Below are 11,209 nucleotides of genomic sequence, written 5' to 3' on the forward strand. Positions count from 1 at the left end.
TGTAGGTCAGTGAAACCACTCTGTATGATATTCTAATGGTGGATACACGTCATTGTATGCACATTTCTCCAAACTCATACAATGGACAACACCAAGAGTGAACTCTAAACTATGGACTTTGAGTGATAATTGATGGGTCAACTTGGTTCATCAATTGTAACAAATGTACCACTGGGGGATGCTGATAATGAGGGAGGCTATGCACGTGTTGGGTAAGGAGTGTATTTGAAATCTCTGTACCTTTTGCTCAGTTTTGCTGAGAATCTAAAATTGTTCTAAGAAAGAGTGAGCAAATAACCTACAACAGAATTCCTTCACCTCTGTATTTGTTCCTCTCCAGGAGGGTTGGCACACAGAGGAAGAGGAGGAGACTGTACAGCTGGAGATGCAGCTCTCCTCAATTTAATCATTACAAAAACAAGTCCTAGAACAGTGCTGAACAACAGAAGTCTCTGATGATGCAAATTTTCAGTCTGTGTGCCCACTATGGTAGCTACTTTTAAAGCACATCTGTTTTTAAGCATAGGGCTTGAAATGTGGGGAGTGCAACTGAAGAACTGAATTTAAAAAGTTTTACTTTACTTAATTAACCAAAAGAGCGACATGAGTACACCTAGGAATTAGCAAATTAGACACTGTAGTTCCAGAAGAATCTCTGTGCTTCTACAGCTGTTCACAAATACACATGGAAATTAACTGCAGAAATGTACACTAAGGCAGATAAGCCAATAGGAACAGACAAAAGACTAGATCAGATACTTCACAAGAGATATCCAAACGGCCAGCTGATATATAAAAAGGTTCTCAACTGCATCAGTCCTCATCAGGGAAATGCAAATTAAAACCACAGCGGATACCCCTACAGAGCCACCAAAGTGGCTATAATGAAAAACTCTCTGTCAGGACAAGTAAGAAATGAGAAATCAGGAGGAAAATGCAAAAGGACAACTTAAAAGACCAGCACTTTTCTGAACACCTGTATTAGGTGGACTCTGCACACCTGGCACGGTCATTATACACACCTGCTTGCAGAGCACACCTGTGCTAGGTCATAGGCACACTGACACTAAGAACCAGCTATTCCAGAATTCCTAGCATGGATTCGTTGCATGATGTATGAAATATTCAAGATTCTAGGTAAAGGTGGAATAATTTCACCAACAAGTGATTGGGACAGGTCTGGTGCAGCCACCAGCTCAAGTCCCTTAGGAGACAGCCTGTGATTCAAGGGCTCTCAGGGAAACCAAGATGTGAAGCCTAACCTCCCTGCTTCTGTTCCTGAGGTAACTGGCAAAACTGAACTTCTGACCATGGAAATCACAACAAGCAAAAACAAGTTTTCAAACCACACAAACTGACAGTTTGGGCCTGAGATCTTCTCCGGGTCAGATATGTGTGTTTAGCTCTGTAATACTCAGTTTCTCATCTACAGAATGAGAGGAAATAACTACCTCCTAAAAAAGTGTGCTAAGAGGTATGAAGAATATGATACCGGACAGAGCCAGACACAGACAGTTATCAGGCAGGGGCACATGCAAATCCAATGCAAATGTGATCAGCTGGCTTCGCTCGACATTACAAACCAGACTTACCTAAAATCATAGAAGTCTGTAAATTCCAAAAGAGCATCCCCATCTGTGAAGAGCTTGCAGTGACTCCTGTCATTCATGTGAGCCTGTACAGCTTCCGTGGAGTAGAAGGACTTCCCCCTCTCATTGCACCACAAGCAAATCTTCCCCACACCAACTTTCTCTCCTGGAAAAGTTGAGAAAAGAAATATGAAAGCAGCTTTTTGCAGCCAGATTAGGGCTCATTGTCGATGTCCACAATTCAAAAAACAGCCATCAAGTTGCTGATTTTCACAAAATCGGCCGGTCACTCAATCCAAGATTGAGGAGAAGCCCCAAACTAATGCCCCCCAATAATGTGGTATTTTGTCATTCAAAAGGAAAAAACGACTGAACTTACCCAAATATTTAATCAGTCCCTTAAGATCGGAAAGATACTCTACATCAGGAATAAAGAAGCTGTGCACTTTAGTCATATGAGCCACGTTCTTCGTGAGGGAGCTTGAATGATGGGGACAAAACAAGCAGTCAGTTACGGGGATGGCGCCACGCGGGGTGCTTCCTCCAGCCTCTTCCTCCGCTGCCTCCTCCTCCGGGGCTGCAGCATCCTCACATTCCAGTTCCTCATCAGAATCAATATCCTCCCACTCTGCAAGCCAGAGATTTGAAAAACAAAGTTAGCTGAAGATCTCAAAGTCAGCCAATCATCCACCACACACCGGTCGGCATGGCTAAGGAATGCTTTCATCCTTCTTTTTCAGCGCACAGTAAACCCCTTGAAGGAAGCACGTGCTCCTTTCCTATGCATATATGAACACATGCAATCAGCGTCAGGGGGATGAGGGAAAAATAGCTCATTAAGTCAAGAAGCCTAGGTTGCTGGCTCCAGCCTCACACTGCAAGTTAGCTAGCCGATTCTGAGCACCTCAAACTCAGAGCAAAGCCATCATGACCAGAAACCCAATGGAATTAAACATTCTGCAGCACATGGTGTGAGGGTACTATGTTCTCCTTCTGCATATGTTAACAATCTCCTCCTTCAACAGAGAATGTATCCTTTCATTCTACAAATATTTACTAAGTAACTATTCCCCCCACCCCCCGTTAAGGTTTCAGTCCCTGAATCGACAACAGTGAGCTAAACACACAAAATGCCCTGTGGGGGTGCTGGCCACACCAGCCACTTCAGAAACCAAGGAAACACCCTCACGCATCACCTTCACCTGAAAACGGACACCTCCCCCCTCCAACCTCAAAGATAAACTGGAAGCTTGAGGACCAGCCCCGTCCCCCGCCCCTCCCCGCCCCCCAGACAGGCCCCCACCATCTGCATCCAGGTCGTCCTCACTCTCCTCCTCCCCCTGCTGTTTGGCCAACTTCTTCGCCTGCTGTTCAAACCACTGCAGCCGGGGAGGCTTCTCCACCGGGTCTCGCTGCTGAGTCCCACGTCCTCCAGCGGCCACAGTCACTGGACTCCGGGACTCCGCCTCGGGCGCTGGGGCCGCCTTCTTGGGAGACGTGGACGGCTGGGCCTTGATGATCTGCTGGATGGCCGCGTTCACCGCATCCCTGTCCACGCCCAGCCCTTCCTTCAAGTTCTTTTCATTCAGGATCGCCACTTTCCGACTCACCGCCTCCTTCTCCAGCTCCACGTGCCGCCGGGACCTCAGATGGTTTTCGTAGGCCTTGAAGGAGGCAAACTTCTTACTGCAGACGGTGCAGTAGGTGGCCGCGCCCTTGCTCTCCGGCTCCGCCAGGGCCCGCTGCGCCCGCACCCGCTCCTGGAAGCCCTCGGCGGCGACCGGGGCCATGCCGGCCACTTTGCGCCTCAGGTTGTAGCGGTGCCAGTCCGTCTTGTAGTGGGCCCGCTGCGCCTCCGCGTCGTCCAACAGCGCCCGGCAGGTGTTGCAGGTGTAGGTCGCCATCGCCAGCCGGAAAATAAGAGGCGAACCAAGGCAGCAGTCTAGCGATCACTGAGCGCCCTGACCCCACCAGACACTCTGACCGTAAGCCTCAAGACCCACGAAGAGCCGGATTGCGAGCTGACTTCCGGACTGGATCGAATTATTTCCGGCCGGACAGGAAGTCCCGCCTCGACCTGTAGCCACGCCCCCGCCGCGGAGAGGCCAGAGGCCCCGGGAAGGTGGGGGAAGCCCGGGAGGGATCCGGCCCCGCCCAGTCGGCCTGAGGTGGGTGTTGATTGGGTTGGCGTAAGGAGGGTTGTGATTGGATGGGCCTGAGGCAGGTGATGATTGGATGAGCCTGAGACGAGTGGTGACTGGATGGGCCTGAGGTGATTGTTGTTTAGGTCTCCGCGAGGTGTGGGATCGGTGGTTCCGCGTGAGCTGGGTTGACCAGAAGTAATAGGTGTTCACTGAGTCGACCGAGGTGGGTGTTGCCCTGAGTTGGGTGTGATCGACAGGCCTCGCCCCCGCAGGTTACTGTCCTTTTTGGCTGTGCTGTGAGGCGTGGTGCTGGGAAGGCGACCACCGCGCGGGACGGAGGACTGGGGAGCCGGGAGGACTGATGCGTGCGACCGCCCGACCGTCTGGATTCTCTGAGGGTCGCGCCCTGCACCCCTGCAGCCCGGGAGTGGGTGTCACGAAAGCCAGAGATGCTGGCCAGCCCGGGGGTCGGAACGGAGACTCGGGTTAGAGGCTGAGGGAACTCACAGGAAAACCGGAGACTCCCGGCCAGAACCTCGGCCTTATTGGGGCGGAAAGGGCGCAGGGGAAACTCCTGGATGGATAGTTTGCACTTCGGAGCGCAGAGTCCAGCCCAGCCGCTGCCCAGTAGAAATAGAATCCCAGACAAGTAGGTCCTCTTAAATCTAATAGTAGCCGCGTTTTCATTAAAGCGGAAAGAGAGAGGTAAGATGGCCATATTTTATTTAAGCCAGTATATCCAAAATATTATCGTTTCAACATGTAATCAAGCCAGAAGATTTAGTGAGACATTTTACATTCATTTGTTGGTACTAAATCTTGGGATTCCAGTGCGCATTTTACAGTTAACAGCACACCTCAGTTCAGACGAGCCTCGTGTCCTGTACTTAGTTAACTATGTCATGTCATGCGTAGCAGCCCGGTTCTATAGGAAGCATGAATGTTAAAGGCGTAGGGAGTTCTTACACTCGTCTGCGCAGCCTAGCTGAACCAGTCCGTCCTTTTTCAGAATTGGACATTGCATGTTTAAAATCCAAGCGGCCCATAGCACCAAAGAAGATACCGATGTTTTTTTAAAATGTAGGTTAAGTCGCATTGTTCTTCTTGCTGAAAACCTTCAGTGGCTTCCCCTGACTGGGAATAAAGTACAAACACATTCCTGCCCTGGTCTGAATGTTTGTGCCACCCCCCTCAAAAAGAAAAAAAAAATTCGTATATTGACAAACGGATTCCCAAAGTGACGGTATTAGGAGGTGGCACATCTGAGAGGTGATTAGATTCTGAGCACATAGACCTCAGAGACCCAAAAAGGGATAGAATAAGAAGTCTGAGACTAGGAAGAGGCCCCTCACCGCACCATGCTGGCATCCTGATCTTGGACTTCCAGCTTCCGGAACTGTGAGAAAAAAAAAAGGTTGTTTATAAGCCACCCAGTCTGTGATATTTTGTTATAGCAGCACAAACTGACCAAGAGGATTGCCTTTCTATTCTAGGAGGCCCTACCCCTCCTGACCGCCTGTCACACCCCCTTCCCCACTCTGCTCACCCCACTTCAGTCACACTGACGCTTGATGTTGCTCTAACAAGGCTAAGCAAACATCTGTCATCTCAGTGCATACTAAATCTCAGAAGTTCTTTACTATTATGCTTGGATCGAGTATTGCTGTCTTGCTCCCTTACTTTGAAGGTTTCTGCCCAAAGGCGTTTACAGGAGGGCCCTATCCACACCCTCTTTTCACAGTAGTGCCTACCCCCGCAGACCTTTTCTCAGTAGCACTGTACTAGCCATCTAGTACTCCATATCACATTACCCCAACATTTAGCAGGAAAACAACAGACTTTGCTTCTTTCCATTTCTGTAAGTCGGAAATTTACGTGGCTCATGGACTCATGAAGTTGCGGGGGGACAGGGCTGATCATGTGACGGCAGCTGGAAGGTTTGACTCTGGCTGGAGGATCCCCTTGGAAGAGGCTCACTTACACACTGATAGCAAGAGCTTTGGGGTCCTCACTGAGTGGACCTCTACCTAGGGCTGCTTGAGTGTCCTCATAACATGGTTACTGGCTTCCCTCAAAAGTAAGCAAAGTAGAAGTCACAATATCTTTTAGGACCTAGCCTTGGAAGTCACACAGGGTCATTTCTACGATATGCTGTTACTTAGGAAAGTCAGCTCTGTTTAATGTGGGAGGGACTTTGTAAGGGCATGAATGGGGTGTCTTTGGGGACCATTTGGGAAATGGGCCACCACTAGCATTTGTTGTTTGTCCCTGATTTTCCAGGTTTAGCACTGAAAGTCTTGTATCCCAGGAAACCTCTCCATCATTTGCAAACCAGGATAGTCAGTCCCATTATAGGTTAGTCATCCATCTCCAGACTACAAGCTCCATGGGAACAGGGACTCCTTTCCTTGCTGTGTACCCCAAAGCTAGAACAGTGCTGGCACATAAATTGTTCAGTATTTATTAAACAAACCTTTTGTAGTGCAAGTTAAGTCTGGTGCTGATTTCATTCCAGAAAACTTGATTTTTAGATTACAAAATCTTTTAAAATAGCTGAGTCCTCTGGACAGATATCCATCTTAAGAAATGTAATTTGTTCAACAGGGATAAGCAAAATAATGTATATTTTCAAGCTTCTCTAAAATCAAAGCAGAGAATGGTTATATTAAGTAAAGAACTTCTGTTTTCTCTTTCCAATTATCGTTCACATATGGTTCTTCAAGCATCTGTTCCTTCTTCAGGTCATTATCTCCTCCCTACCTCCTCCCATCCATTTCCATGACCCATTTCAGCATCTTTGAACTCTCCACGGGTTCTTTCCTTTTCCTCTTCAAAGGGACATTGTTTTCTCCACCTTGTTAAATTTCCCATGGGCTGCAATTCTACTGTAGTCTCCTGGAGAGCCTTCTCTTTCCTCTTAGTCTACCGTACAGCCCATAGAGATAATCACACTAATTCCTCTCAGCCATGTTTCCTCTTGTGTCACTCCTTGTGTTCAAGAATGGTTACCTGTTGCCCATAGAAGAAGTTTAAATTCCTTTGCCTGGTTTTCAGTATCTCCTATCACCTCTCACCCATGCTTCCTATCTCCAGGAACATGGGTGTTTTTTTCAGACTACCAAGCAATTCTCCAACAGCAGCTGGGTGTTCTCAAATTCAACTCAGTTCCGACACCTTCTACCTGGAGATAAAGTCAGATCCCACAGGTTAAATGCTCAGTCCCACAAGACTGGCCCCACTTCAGAAGGCAATGCCAAGTCCAGGTTTTTACCTGTGCTTCTCACTGGCTATAAATCAGAGGTTTCCATGACCCCCTACTCAGGTTTGAGTAATTTACTAGAGCAGCTCACAGAAATCTGGAAACTCATTTACTTACTAGATTACCAGTTTATTACAAGGATATTAAAAGATGTAAATGAACTGCCCAATGAACAGACACATAAGGTGAGGTCAGGAAGTTCCCAAACAAGAGATTCTCTCCCTCTGGAGTTTTGGTTGTGACACCCTCTCCGCTAGGCTACCTAAGGGCTTTGCAAAAGTCACCTCATCAACATAACAAAAGGCACCTTTATCACTCTCATCACTTAAGACCTTCCAAGGGTTTTAGGAGCTCCATGCCCAGAATGGGACAAAGACCAAATATCTGTATTTTATTATAACTCACAATATCTCATATATACTATCCTACTGGTTCTAAATTAAAACATGTCTTCAAGGGGATTTTTTCTGCTTTGTTAAGGATGGTAACAAATACACAACTAATAGAATAAAGATGGGGTCAAGTAAGATGAAATACAAAGAAAGGGGCACTGGGTATTTAGAACAGAAAAATGGCATCAGCTAGGGAGATGAGAAAAGTTTTCATTAAGGAAGGAGTTGACAGTTCAGATGGGTGGGTCCTGAGAGAGAGGGGACAATAAGGACTTCATCTGCAAGTGGAAAAGTGGGCGGGCGCACCTAGAAGAGAAAATAAGGGACATATTTAGGAAGACAACAAGTCTAGTTTTCTTGAGGCAAAAGATAGGGGAAAGAAGACTAGGAGGTTTTAAGGTATCACTGGGTAAAGAGTTGAATTCTAGAGTTTGCTGTTCATTTTTCAGTTGGTGAACAGTAGGGACTCCAAGAGTGTTTCAGTTTTTATGGGCATGAGGAATAGAACTGGACCTCGAATAGATCCAGCAGCAGTATCTGTAACTGATTGGAGAAATACCAGAAAGGAGCAGATCTATAGCCAGTAGGTCCTTGGTAAATGCAAGCCCTTTGGCCAAGAGACCTTCGAGTTAAATTTCTCCATGGCATATCTAGGGTTTTATGTTAATGTGTCTAAACTCTGCTGATAATACTATCAAGAATTTTTATTACCAAATTAATCATTCTTCCAAAGAATTTAAACTGAGTCTGCCCATGAAAAAAGTTTAGCTTTGAAAATACTGGAAATTAGAATTCCTTCTGGATACTGTGACAGAGCTCTTAAAAACTAATTCACTTACCAAATTATTGAAGTTACTCTACACACTGTAAAAGTGACAGTACCCACGATGATGTTCTTTTTCAGCTTGGATGACACTGGGCTGGTGATCTTTGATAATTACAAAATTTAAGACAGGGTCTTCCCTGGTGGCGCAGTGGTTGAGAGTCCGCCTGCCGATGCAGGGCACACGGGTTCGTGCCCCGGTCCGGGAAGATCCCACATGCTGCGGAGCGGCTGGGCCCGTGAGCCATGGCCTCTGAGCCTGCGCGTCCGGAGCCTATGCTCCACAACGGAGAAGCCACAACAGTGAGAAGCCCCGTACTGCAAAAAAAAAAAAAAAAAAAAAAAAAAAAAAAATTTAAGACTAATAAGGTCATCTTCAAGTCAGTTGATACTACTTTCCACATTCCTATATTGCAGTGGCAATTTGATTTTTAAAGGGAAAAGTATGAAGGTGATTGGATTAGTTGAGGCTAACTTACAGGGGGTAATATAGAATATAAAACATATATTTATTAAATGATTTACAACTTCTCTGACTTCTGTGTTCATAAAAATGTTAAGTAAAGCATTATGATTTTTAATAAACAATTTAAAAACATTTTACTACCTCTTAGTTTTTGGATATCTAGATATGCAAAGTTTTCTTAAATTAACAAGGGATTGAAATGTATAGCAAAATCTGGTTATTGCAGCATTTAAAACAGTTTGGATCAGCTGATTTGTGGATTCTTTGAAAAAAGAAAAATTAATCAAGTCAAATAAAATCAATCTTTAATATTTAGTGAAATTCTGTTAAACTATTACCAACATCATTCTTTTTTTAATTAATTAATTAATTAATTATTTTTGGCTGCATTGGGTCTCATTGCTGCACGCGGGCTTTCTCTAGTTGTGGTGAGCAGGGGCTACTCTTCATTGCGGTGTGTGGGCTTCTCATTGCGGTGGCTCTTGTTGTGGAGCCTGGGCTCTAGGCGCGTGGGCTTCAGTAGTTGTGGCTCTTGGGCTCTAGAGCACAGGCTCAGTAGTTGTGGCTCGCAGGCTTTGTTGCTCTGTGGCATGTGGGATCTTCCTGGACCAGGGCTCGAACCCGTGTCCCCTGCATTGGCAGATGGATTCTTAACCACTGCGCCACCAGGGAAGCCAATAAATATGATCATTCTTAATGTATTTTAAAAAAATGAAAACTATTAGGTAGTGTGACATATTAGAAAGAGAATAGGCTTTGGGGTCAAACTGGCTTTTCCTCTTAGTAGTTGTGTGACTTTGGACAATTTATTTGACCCCATCCTTCTGAGAAAAGCTCTTAATACCACTTAATTGTAGTCATGAGGATTACACAGGACCCTAACTGTAACTGAGTGTTTTCTACGTATTAGACCAAGGATTGGCAAACTTTTCCTATAAAAGGACAGATAGTGAATATACTAGGCTTTGTAGGCCTATGGTTTCATCACAACTATTCAACTTTTCTGTTTTAGCATAAAAGGATGCATAGACAGTACATAAATGAGTGTGGCCCTCTTCTAATAAAACATTCTTTATGGGTGCTGAATTTTGAATTTCATGTATTTTTCATATGTCATAAAATAGTCTTCTGGGTTTTTTGGAACTATTTTAAAATATTTATATATATTTTTTAAATTTATTTATTTATTTTTGGCTGCATTGGGTCTTCGTTGCTACGAGCGGGCTTTCTCTAGTTGCAGACAGAGGGGGCTACTCTTCGTTGCGGGGCACAGGCTTCTTATTGCAGCGACTTCTCTTGTTGTGGAGCACGCGCTCTAGGCGCACGGGCTTCAGTAGTTGTGGCATGTGGGCTGAGTTGCTCTGCAGCATGTGGGATCTTCCCAGACCAAGGCTCGAACCCATGTACCTTGCATTCGCAGGCAGATTCTTAACCACTGTGCCACCAGGGAAGTCCAGAAAAAGAAAATTATATTTTTAAATATTCCATAAAAACAGGTGGCAGGCCAGATTTGGCCCATGGGTGGTAGTTTGCCAACCCCAGTCTTAAACATTTAATCTTATAACATACTATGAGGCAGGTGCTTTATCTTAATTTTATAGGTGAAGGAAACAAGTACAGATGTTAGGTGACTTTCAGTCCCGCAGCCAGGATGTGTTAGAACCATTCACAATGACTAATGTAGAACCTTACACATGTTTCAGAGTCAAATGAAATAACAGACAATTTGGCAACACTGTCTATCCTCTTTTTCTACAGGATTTATTGGATTATAAGGCCAATATCATGCTAGGCCCATTAAAAGAACTTTAGAGTCTGTTTTGTAAGCAGGTTCTTGTTGATTGACTTTTCTTTAATGTTCAAAAAGATGGCTTAGCTGAAATAGGAAAAAGATCACTATCTTGGTTTTATACAGCTTTTTTTCCCCCGAAAATGCTTCAGGCATTTTTCTTTTTTCATTCATTCTCAAAACATCCCTGTGTGAGAGGATAGGAATTAGCTTCCTAATTTTATGTTTGGGGAAACTGAGGTGGTGGTTTGAGATGCTATGCGACTTGACATTGTGTCTTAGGGTCATAACGTTAACATCAGAACCCAGACCTCATAATTCTGACATCCCATCCTACCTTAAGTGCTTCAGTGGAAAAGGAGGAATAATATACAGAAATATAGTTCAGAGACTGTGTCTTCGTTGTGATACACGTGACCTGTGACACATGTAGTTTAGGAAGGGTAGTAGTTTAGGAAGGGTTTTCAAAATAATTTCTTATCTCATAACTAACATAGCCAGAGCAGTATAAGGAACTACCTAAGGTAGTTTATAAGGTAGTTTATACCTAAGGTATAAACAGAAAAGGAAAACTTTTAAATCGCTTTTTTCTTAAATGTAGATTTGCTTCTGGCCTAAAATCAGTAGTTTGCTGGCACTTTGCCACTTTTTAAAAAGGAATAAAGTCACACTGATTTCAAATGTAAGCGTGACATGCCAAAATATGTGGAGGATGTTTGCCACTTGCCAAACCTCATAAAAGTTTCT

At 44.8% G+C, this 11,209-nt stretch overlaps 1 protein-coding gene across 4 annotated transcripts in view; it reads right to left on the minus strand.

Annotated features, from left to right (window-relative positions):
* ZNF622 (zinc finger protein 622) overlaps nucleotides 1-3,493 on the minus strand; it is a 55,956-nt gene extending 52,463 nt beyond the window's left edge. For all 4 annotated transcript variants that reach the window (XR_012330636.1, XR_012330635.1, XR_012330634.1 and 1 more), the window contains exons 1-3: nucleotides 2,893-3,493; nucleotides 1,969-2,217; nucleotides 1,593-1,755 (exon numbers count right to left, since the gene is read on the minus strand). Coding sequence is in view for 1 of the 4 variants with exons in the window: in XM_019951123.3 (XP_019806682.1) it covers nucleotides 1,593-1,755; nucleotides 1,969-2,217; nucleotides 2,893-3,493 (1,013 nt within the window). In the remaining 3 variants the exon portion in view is untranslated. The remainder of the gene's footprint in view (nucleotides 1-1,592; nucleotides 1,756-1,968; nucleotides 2,218-2,892) is intronic.
* Nucleotides 3,494-11,209: the final 7,716 nt, after the last annotated feature.

The sequence above is a fragment of the Tursiops truncatus genome, chromosome 3 (genome assembly GCF_011762595.2).
Source record: "Tursiops truncatus isolate mTurTru1 chromosome 3, mTurTru1.mat.Y, whole genome shotgun sequence".
NCBI classification, from domain to species: Eukaryota; Metazoa; Chordata; class Mammalia; order Artiodactyla; family Delphinidae; genus Tursiops; species Tursiops truncatus.